Below are 11,495 nucleotides of genomic sequence, written 5' to 3' on the forward strand. Positions count from 1 at the left end.
CATTCATTTATGTCTGATAATGGCTCGTTATACTTCTCCATCAGTATAGCCCTACTTGTAATACATAGCTACGGTGATTTACTGCCTTCAGTTTACTGTCAGCGCATATCTTAGTTCTTTCATCGTTTCGTCAGGGCGTTAAAGAGAAGTGCATGGTTTGACGGAAAATAAGAACCTCGATAAGTCCTAGATTGGCTTCCTATATATAGTCTTCTTTCAACCCTTTTACTACAATCTAGTTTTCTTTTGAATACAGAAATATTTAATTAAATTTAATTTAAGTAATATTCATTAAAACCACGGCTATTTTTCTTAACGTTATGGACTTGACCGAAAATCCCAGTTGTATTTTCCGAAAGAGATCACGAGGGGAAGAATCATATCAAGATGGCCGACTCATAGTTTGTACTGCACGATTTCAGTAATCTCGATTTCCTTGTCCACAGGGGTTTGACTTCCTTGTTCTTCTGTCTACCGATGCGCGTAAGAGACAACATTTAGTAGAAACTACCATTTTACTAAAGTGCATTTTTTTAAATGAGGTTAACTATGTTCTGTATTTTCTACCGTACCTACTAAAGTACTCAATGTAAGGTAGGTTCTGTCGTCGAAAGAGGTGATAGACATTATCAACTTGAATTCAGAGAAGGGCGAGCCACCAGAAAAGATTCCACTCTTTCGTCAAAATGATCAGCAAGTTTGATTCAATCTTCCAACTTTTATTTTTCCTTTGGACAACTAGCTGCCTCGTTTTTCGTGAATCGGTAAGTTCTAGTACTTTTATATTTTTCAATTTAATCCAGCATAAAAGTCAAAGTCAATTCATTTTTGGTGCCTTCTAATGTAGCACACAGAAAATACAGAAAAGAATTTTAAACGCATTTCATTATAAACCTTCTTCAGTCATCTGTCGTAGTATATATATTTTAATGTACTTGCGCGATAACAGAATTTGAAACTAAAGTTTTGATTGTTCAAAAGATGAGATCCGATATTGGAAATGGAGATATGATAACTCCTCAAATTCAGTACAATGTTAATATTTGGTATATTGTAGTGATCTGTATTGAAATAAACATCATTGTCTGTAACGCTTCAAAAGTCCGTAACAAATAATTCAAAAAATAAACGCAAAGGATATTGAAGTGTGTAGAGTAAACGTTCGAGTAGATTAAGATATACTTTTTTCAGAGTAATGAAATACTTAAAATTAATTTTAAGCCACCTACAAAAAGAGTCCCAAATTAAAACAAAGTAAAAACGTTCAAATCTTGAATAGCAATTCTCGTTTTGACTATATTTTAAAGTAAAGTTTTGATAGTTCAAAAGATTGTATATGATATTGGAAATGGAGACATAATAATTCCTCAAATTCAATACAATGTTCATCTTTTGGAATCCTGTATTTGTCTGTATCGAAATAAAAATGATGGTCTGTATCGCTTCAAAAGTGTGTGACAAATAATTCAACAAAATAATAATAAACGCAAAGTATATTTCAGTAATTGGAGTTAACGTTGAAGTTGATTCAGTTAAACCTTTTTCAGATTAAATTAAGTACTTAAATTATTTTAAACTCCCCACGAACCACAAAAGAGTCTCGAAATTGAAGCAAAAGACAAGCAATCAAATCTTGAACAGAAAGTCTCCTTTTGACTATATTTTAACAAATCAAGAAATAATAATCTAATGCTTTCAAGTTTGTTTATGTTTTACATTTATATCAGACATTAAAAGCGTTAACCTTTAGAATTTCTGCAATGTGGTAAAGAAGACTGTTGTATGTAAAGTAAAGGTGTTAGATAAAAGATCGGATAATAAGGATGAATTTTTTTTTGTGCAAATTCGATAAATAATTGTAATATTACTAGTAACTTAGTAACGTTCTGGAACCTTTTAAGACACAAACATCTAGTTAAACATTCAAAGTTCTTTTAATAAAAACGATATAAAAGTTGTATAAAATATTGAGCTCTTGTTGTGTTAGTAATTCATAAACCTGTATTCCTACCTTTCACTTTAAAAGTGAACATTAACCTGTTAATAGTAAATCTCTCATAGGTACAATTTCAGAACTATCCTGTGTTTAAAAAAGACGTGCTAAAATTTGCAATAGGATTTTATCATTAATGAAATCAGACATAATGCAGACTGTCATAAATGCAAGTTTTACCGATAGTGTAATTCAAATACGGTAGTTTTAAATATTAATAGAAACGTTATAGCTAAGATTTACATACCCACACTTTGAATATCTCGCTTCAGTTTCTTAACTTTATAATAATTAACGAGAAAAGAATGTTTTTACTTGATATTAATTACAGTTTTCATCCGTCTAATTCAATTCACATTAAAACTTATGATTTACTATAATGCCACCTATTTTGTATTCCGATGTGGATCTTCTTTATTTAACAGAAATCTATCAAGTTCAATGAAGCAATGGACAAATAACAAAGTTAAATTTTAATTGAGTAACCAATTTAGCGCAAAATTCTACATGATTTACTGAGGATAAAGAAAATTAAAGTTAATGCAAGACGTAAAAATGTCTGGACTTACAGTTTTGTCCAATTTGCCAAATTTAAATGAGAAAAGGCAAATATACATGAAATATATATCATTTAAATATACAAAGACCTTTTCGCAAAGTCTATAATAAAACTTAAAGCAACTTAATAAATATTTCTTAATATTTGTAGAATCTGTAGAGCCTTTGTAGTTAACCCATAGATACATTTTTATATCCGTCAAAGATTTAGAAAAAAGGCAAATAAGTCATATTGCACATCGATTTGGCGAAAGAATGAATCAATATGATTTCACCTTCTAAACTTTGAGAACCATTGGCATATCATTCTTGTCAACTGCTTCTTCATTTAATGTATTGTAGTCTTACAAACGTTATACAACTCGTTTAAGATTATACAAGGATGAGAGAATTCAGAAAGTAAATAGAGCATGTTCTGAATTTCAAATAAAAGAATATACCAGCATACGTAAATTGTCATAATGTGATCTATTAAATCATATTTTGTGTGTAGCTTCAAGAAAGTAGACAATTCTATAATAACTCAAACAAGACAAATTGAAAAAATCGAAATCAATGTTTTGTTAAAAGGACCCCTTCTTTGTCACTTAAAGTTAAAGGTTCGGTTATGACTAAAACATTTTTTTTTTAAAACATTTTTGGGCACAATAATTTTTCAAACATAGAACAGTATCGTCAATATGAGTTTTTTTAGTACTGGTAAAGTTCCTGTGAGACTTGCTTCACCAGTGCGAAGCTATGTCAATCGTAAGTAAGCTGCATATTACGACCTTCGTTTCAGGTCAAAAATAAATTAAGAAACGGACGTAATGTGTACTGTCAAATTAATTACTAAGAGAAATACGTTCAACTAAATACATGTAAGATAAAGTATTCTGCAACGTTATTGGCAACCATGTTGATGTTTTCTTATAGTTGTAACTGTTTGTTCTTACGTTCGACTATCTACAAAAGTATGTGGATTTACAAACTAAAATCAGAAGATAGTAAGTAAATGTAAAACATTAATTTGTACTGTAAACATAAAGAAAACACATATTTTGCTTAATTCCAATGAAATTTGAAAATCGCTATTCGTCTAATACTTTTATTGCTCATAACTCCTACAAAGTAGTATGATTCGCGATCAATATATATTCTTGGTTCAACAGATCGTAACCCATTCCAGCAAATATCTTATAAAAAATGTTAAGTCTCAATTTATTGCCGTTTCGAACAATATAAGTTCCGATAACTTTTCTCGACTACTTACTTAGAGTAAAAGATTCCGGGATACAGGATACATTGGAAAGACCTTACATCCAACTAAATAGGCTGATAATTTTTTGAATATTCGAAAATTCAACATTTGTTGATTTGATCTTCTTTTTCTTTATGTCAGACTCTTAATAATTAAGATCACAGCGACTGTATGTTTGTATTTTAACACTGACAGTTTATTGCTGAACATTGATACTTAATATTTTGACGATACGTTTGTACCTAAGGGCTACCTCTGTGTATTATTGTTATGTTAGCTGAGCGATACAATTAGTTATTGGTATACATTTCTTAACCGAGTATGTCATAATAGCTTTAAAAAGGCACCTCATTTTACTTAAATTTGATCACAACTAACAGTTACATCAATCCCATACTCGTAGATACATAACTTTTACGTCATTAATTATTATTTATAACAACACAAATAAAGTGTTACTTAGAAAGAAAAAAAAAACAACCGTAAGATAACAAAAAAGGGAGGAAGTTTTAATGCCATAACTTGTTGTCAGCCAGCAGAAGATTTTGCATTTTTCATTAACTATCTTTTTATCTATATTTTCCTCTGAAGTTTAATACACCATTTTCGATTGTAAAAATAAAAGTATTTCCTTCTCAAAATAAACTGATATTCCGGAGCAATGTCTGTGTCTGTTTTTGTTTTAATGAAAAATACAATAGTAACAATTCATTTAAAGGGAATGCCACTTATAAGTTTTTCTAAAAAATATATGTCGTAATTTATTTATTCTGTATCATTAGCTAACAAATCTATACTTGAATTTGCTATTTCTGGTTCGGTTGTCACTTTAAAAAAAAGGGGGTGTTGATATGTGTTTACAACATAACCTGAAATTACATGTGCATTGTGCAATATTTGTCACTTCATTGATTTCGTTATGTTTTACACAGCTGGTACGAACATTTTAAATCTTCCCACTCCCTAACACCTCAAAAATAGTAATATATTAAGTTTTCAATGTCAACATAAAAACCGTATAGGAAATTATCAGGATTTAATTCAGTAAGGTTATAATTATATTGTTTCCTGGTAGATATAAAGCTCTTACAGCATGTAAACGAAATAAGTGCATTTTCGCTTTAACTGTCTCGTCAATTTCTTTCTCTTCAGTGTAAAATTTCAAATGCAAAGATTGAGATTGATCTCTGTTTAGAAAGAACGACAATGCCTATATCAATTATTTTTTTGTCAACCAGGAAGGTTTAAGATTGGGGAATGCAAGTTAGAATTGTAGAAGGAAGAGTTATTGTTGTAAAAACGTAAACACAACAGAGTACAATCATTTTCATCTGCTAGTCTAGTCTACACATTTAATTTGCATCTTAATTCATTATCATTCGAGCGTTGTCTAATGAGCCCTCGAAGGATTTATGAGTACTGATTATTTATAGTGGAGCTAGGCTGTTTATCTGAATTCTGTTTAGTGTTAACCTATACCATGTCTCTTTTAACGGTACATTACAAATATCTGTATTAACACTTCTAATAGATTCAAACACTCCATGCCTTGGCGATACATGTTTTCATCCTCCCACTCCCGTTGTTTGAGAGAGGAATGTGTGAACTTGTTAGCTTAATGTTTGAAATGGACAACTCGAGTAAAGATAAAAGCGAGTCGAGTGATTTGTGTTCATCATCGGTCCCCCTCTCTGTCTTCTCATTTCAATTGGAATACATTTTTCTTTCTAATTTCAAATGAACCAATTTCAATAATTTCAATTTCAATAGCAATATTGTTGCACCCATAGAGTAACTGACATCTTCGCTATCCCCAAATCTATCCAACCGGCAATCACTACTTGTTTTTTTAGTTGATGTATTCAAGTAGGCCCAGTAAGTATTTCCAGTAATACTTCTCAACGTAAATGGGACACACATTTCACATTTACTCCGTAATATAATGAAAACCTGTTTTCAAAAAAGTTTGAAATCTTTTTTCAGAGCTTGATATCCAGAGGTCACTGATTCGAATCATGTTCTATCCAAAAGCTCTTTGCTCTATTCCATTGTTTAAAACAACAAAGTCACTTTCCTGTTATTCATTTACATATATATATATATCTTTTTTCTTCGGTTAGAGTGCCCAACAGACAAGTGATGGATCTACTAATGGAAAGATATTAGGTGAGTGATGCTTACCCCTCTTGATTCCAAATATGTAATTTAAATATAGTAAACCCTTGTTACATTATATTTATCATGTAAACAACACATGCATTAGGGCATGATTTTTTTTTTTTGGGGTGGGTGTGGTTCGTCTGAAGTATTAGTGGACGAGAATGGAAGAGGAGGTAAGGTGTTTTGGAGCATTCAAATAGAAATCTATCTTAACAGTTAAACAAAACAGTCGATATAACTCATGTTAGATTTGTATGTATTGTGTAAAGTAGGCAGTGTTAGGTTGTGCTGTTAGAGTAACTTTTTTCTGCAAAACTACAAGTGTGAGACCTTTCGGATAGTTGAAATTAAGAACGTGTTGTATGCAATATATGTAAACCAATATCAAAAATGCAAAGTAAAAAAAATAATGTGGACAATTTTTTATTTATTTCTTTGCTTTTTAGGTTCATCATCATTTTTCTTCTATCAACAATCGACTTATCCGAGAGATTGCAGAGAAGTTCAGGAGCAATGTTCATCCCATAACTCTTCCGGTGTCTTCGAGATCAAACCAGATGGTTATCCGGAACCATTTGAGGTTTACTGTGATAACACTGACAGTTCCGGTGGATGGACGGTATGTCTTTGGTTTCTTGCTCTAGTATTAACAATTGTCAGACTGAAACAATCATGTTCACAGCAGCTGGAAGAGTATTAACGATGTTACTAACATAGGCGTTGGAGGCGGGGGGGGGGGGGGGCTGGGGTGGCTGCAGCCCCACAACCAATTTTTTTTGTGAAACTTCGGGCAATATGCTGAGAATTTTTCGGGCACCAACTGAAAGAAGAAAAAATTGCAGTGTGTTTTTCAATATTTTTGGTGAAAATTCGGGCTATATGCTGAGAATTTTTCGGGCACCTACTGAAAAAAGAATAATTTGCAATGTGTTTTTCATTTTTTGGGGGGTGAAAATTCGGGCAATATGCTGAGAATTTTTCGGGCACCTACTGAAAGAAGAATAATTTGCAATGTGTTTTTCATTTTTTGGGGGGTGAAAATTCGGGCAATATGCTGAGAATTTTTCGGGCATCTACTGAAAAAAGAATAATTTGCAATGTGTTTTTCAATGGTTAAACTGATATTATTATTATCGTTATTATTGTAACGACTTTCCCAATAATTCTAACCAATATGGAAGGGTAATAACACGGAATATATAACCAAAATTTTTCGCGCTCTCCGCGCGCGTTCAACATCTTAATGTGCATGTCAAATAGGCTTTCATCGGTTATCGGCATGTGATGTAAAACCGATGAATGCCTATATGATAGCACATTAACATGTTGAACGCGCGCGGAGCGAACAAAAATTTTGGTTATATATTTCGGGCAAGTCGTTACACCCCCCCCCCCCCCCCAATCAAATTAGGCTCCTACGCCTATGGTTACTAATATCGGTAACAATGTTATATATGTTTAAGTTACATTGTGCTATTCATTTATTTTTTAATTACCTAAAAACAGAGACGGCTGTGCTGGATGCCAAATATTACGCATTGAATGAAAGATCAGTAACTCTCAAATCATTTCGGTAACGACTCTGTCCATAGGTAATACAAAGGCGCACCGACGGGTCCATCGATTTCAGGCGCGACTGGGACAGCTACAAGTCTGGCTTCGGGTTTCTCTCTCATGATTTCTGGCTCGGCAACGAGAAGTTGTCTTTCTTGACCAACCAGAAGAAATACCAACTGGTGATTGAGATAACCACATCAAGCGGTTACTTAATTCGGGTTTCTTACGATCATTTCCGTATAAGTGACGCCTTTAGTCACTTCAAGCTGGTCAACCTCGGAAACTATTCTGGAGAGAATACTGGTGAGTTATCACGGAAAAAATTAGATATAAACGCAATATTATACCCATATTTCTTAAAAGGCTTTAATATATGTGAAGATTACTTGTTTCGTGACGTCGTCAAACATTTCATTAGATGACAGATATGCAGGGTCATCAGGGGAGATTCACTGACAAACCTCTCTGGCCCATTTGGTACATCCATCTATGGTCAACCATCGCTTTGATAAAAGAATATATCTGAACTTTATTTATCAAACACTTCATTCACTTCATTAGGTAACATACATTCCTAGTAACATTAATGTAATAATAATTCAAATTAATTTTATCTTACAGATGCCATAACATTCACTCCATTGACACCAGCAAAAGATTGTCAGGAAATTTATGATGATGGTTCTAGAAACAACGGTATATACAGCATCAAACCAACCGGATGGACCGGGCCAGCATTTGAGGTCTACTGTAACATGACTGACGGAGGAGGATGGACGGTAAGTGTTATAGCCTACGATAAGCACGGAGATTACATTATGAACTATATAGTTCATTAGATCTTGCACTGGAATACATTTTTCTCTAATGTAAGACTTACTTTAATCGTAACTATTCTTTTCACCGATCTATGTACAATGTCGGAATTTTTCGTTATTTTCTTTGTCATTGTTTTTAATGATATTCGTTTTTATATACAAGAACATTTTACATTGTACCACAGTCTATTGACATTTATGCATATTGCGAACCTCATCATTTGTATTCTTTACCTCCATGATTGAGGAAGTTTGGTTTATTCTACCTTTTAACTCATAACCGACATGTTGAAGGTCTTACGTTTCGAATTACGTTTAAAGGTAGTTCATTTTAAAATAAGATGAAAATTTCAGATTTCACACTTGGGAAGCCACTAATATTATTCACGTTTGTGTTATTAACTACTTTTATCATTTTCAAATATTTAAGGTGTTCCAACGACGGGTCGATGGTAGTCAAGACTTCTACATTGGATGGGACAGCTACAAGCAAGGATTTGGAAATTTAAGCATTAATTTTTGGCTCGGAAATGATAAACTTTATTACTTGACCAACCAAAAGAGATATGAAATCAGAATCGACTTAGTGAACAGATACGGAGCTCCATACTACGCCAAGTTTGACTTTTTTAGGACAAACGACTTAAGCGACAACTATCGGTTATCCGGTCTTGGGACCTACAGTGGAACATCAGGTTTGTAGCCTACACATCTCCTTCAATACTAAATATGGTATTTTAGCATAACTAGATAATGAGACACCACCAGGTTATCGTTTCATCGATAATACCACTTTCAAGAAATATATTTTAACTTCAGTTAAGTTGAGTACATAATGATATCACCTTAAGAATAAAGAAGTAGATAACAATGTAAGGAGGCCAAGCAGATGAAAAATCGATTATATTTGTAATTAGTAGCCTGAGAATGGAAATTGCATCAAAATAGGAAACTACATACAGTTGTCTGTTATAGTTACCAGTTTCACATTCCTGTCAACATTGTCCAATACCTTCAAAAGTGCACTTTAATGGAAACTAATGATAAGCATCGTTGAAACATCATTTAGAATCAGTGATGTACTGATAAATAAAGGCAGGAAGAGAATGCTGTCTGTATCACGTATTAGGAAACAGTATAAGTCAGTCCAAAGATGAAATTGCAGAAAGCTAAACAATAGACAAATTTAAACTTACAATTCATAGTATTCAAGTTATCTCCGTTTGTCTTTAAAATTAGTAAATAACTGACTGACATCCTCAGAACATTTAAGACTGATCTACATATCCTTACATTTGTTAATTTCTCTGAGACGTATTCTGGTAGTTGGAGCAGGTAATCCATTGCGCGACACTATTAGTAAATCATGCCACATGCAGTAGTGACACTTTCCAGAACGCTAACAACTGAGTATTTGTCTTACGTGCAACAATTCCGTTAATTTATTTCATACATATAATTACACCTCTAATACATTGGTGATGAATACCAAACCACAAACGAAATGTAGACACCAAATCAATTGTGTTTATTTAATAGTGCAACAACGCAAATAGTGAATATGTCCATAGTTATTAAGAAGGGCTAAACAAATGAAGATTGCCGCATTTGTGGTGATCCTCGATGATGAGATGCCTCTTAGAGATAAACACTGGAATATAATGATCTAGGATGATATATAATTAAAGAGAGAATTATGGTCATGTGTGTACATCTGACTACAATAAAATATTTAAAAACAATTAATATCGTATATGCATTATCAATAAGACCACGACCCAATGATAGCCATTAACCACATAAAGCATCGCATTACCTCGTTTTCCCTCAACTAAACTTATACATTGAAATAGTATAATTGACGTAAAGAATGTTAATCAACCAGTCTGAGTATAACGGAAGGTTTAGGATGTATCAGATATACAACAGTTATTTATATGATTTGTATTGAAGGTGTGTTTTTTTATTTGATTCTTTCTTCCAGGCGATGCTCTAAGTCGTCACCGGAACCAGCAGTTTACAACAAAGGACCGAGACAATGACGCTCATAGTTCTTATAACTGTGCAAGTTATTATTATTATAATGGTGCATGGTGGTACGATGACTGTCATGATTCTAACCTGAACGGTGTCTACGGGGCGTATTATTTTTATTGGAGAAACCTCCCCGGTAGTTATTATTATATCAAATTTACAGAGATGAAGATCCGCCCTATCTAGAGACTGAATCAGATTAAAGAAGAAAACTGTTACATCGTTGACCATCATTGATCAACAAATACCTAAGATATTCATTTTAAGAACAAATTAATGTTCTTTTTTGAAAATAAAAAGGAATACTTGAATCCATGTTTTCATGTTTTAATCGCACTACTCGCATTCTTTCCAAGTTACCGTATCTATACCACTTAAACGTGCGATTGGATAAATTGAAACGAATAAAGGAGTTTGATACGATCTTTGCAATATTGTAAATGAAATAGATTAAAGGAAATGGAATAAAGCTAATGCACAGGGGCGTAGCCATAGGTGCAAGTGCCACCCCCCCATTCGCATATTCTTTTAGAAAAAAAAAACACAGGGACGGCAAAATAATGTTTATTATATAGACATGCTAAGCATAGACATGTTTTTTACGGTAAGGATGCAAAGGGGAATACAAGGAGCGCCCCTCCCATTGGTTGTCGAAAAGGCTTCCTTTTTTTTTTATAAATTATTAAACAGTTTAAGCAAATGAAACATCTACCCTAATATAAACAAAATTTCCCTAATGGAAACAGAACACCACTTCAAAGGAACTCGCCGCCCCCCCCCCCCCCCTCCGCCATTCATGCTCGGGCCAATTGTGTTGTTGTTATTGTACCACCAATTATCCCCCTACCCCTCCCGCATTCCTTTGAGACTTTGAGACTTTCAGAATGTGTGATAGTTGTAAAACCTAATTATAGGCATAATTTAAGTCTAAATATAACTCCGAATGTACCACTTGACGTTTATAAGGGTTTTTTTCCCGGGGAGAACCCCCACGCCAACTACATGGTGATCGTTCAGGCAGATGGGTAAAATGTATGTGGTGTTCTGGAAAGTCTGTTTACCAATGCAAGCAGTTGCTCTGGTTCCTAAAATGAGGACAAAATATAGTTTTTCCCCGCCATACCACAAAGAATGG

The 11,495-nt window shown here is 33.4% G+C and overlaps 1 protein-coding gene across 1 annotated transcript; it reads left to right on the forward strand.

Annotated features, from left to right (window-relative positions):
* Window positions 1-650: 650 nt before the first annotated feature.
* On the forward strand, window positions 651-10,671 carry LOC139974006 (fibrinogen-like protein A). The gene is made up of 7 exons (XM_071980918.1): window positions 651-764; window positions 5,912-5,957; window positions 6,398-6,570; window positions 7,544-7,811; window positions 8,130-8,287; window positions 8,757-9,021; window positions 10,311-10,671. Exons 1-7 carry the CDS (start codon window positions 687-689, stop codon window positions 10,544-10,546), a joined length of 1,224 nt encoding a protein of 407 aa, XP_071837019.1. The 5' UTR covers window positions 651-686; the 3' UTR covers window positions 10,547-10,671.
* Window positions 10,672-11,495: the final 824 nt, after the last annotated feature.

This window comes from Apostichopus japonicus, chromosome 9 (genome assembly GCF_037975245.1).
Source record: "Apostichopus japonicus isolate 1M-3 chromosome 9, ASM3797524v1, whole genome shotgun sequence".
NCBI lineage: Eukaryota > Metazoa > Echinodermata > Holothuroidea > Aspidochirotida > Stichopodidae > Apostichopus > Apostichopus japonicus.

Coding starts and splice junctions, on each gene's coding strand:
- LOC139974006 (XM_071980918.1), top strand. CDS start 687: ATGATCAGCAAGTTTGATTCAATCTTCCAACTTTTATTTTTCCTTTGG. Junction 5,958..6,397: donor TACTAATGGAAAGATATTAG/GTGAGTGATGCT, acceptor TTTGCTTTTTAG/GTTCATCATCATTTTTCTTC. Junction 8,288..8,756: donor CTGACGGAGGAGGATGGACG/GTAAGTGTTATA, acceptor CAAATATTTAAG/GTGTTCCAACGACGGGTCGA.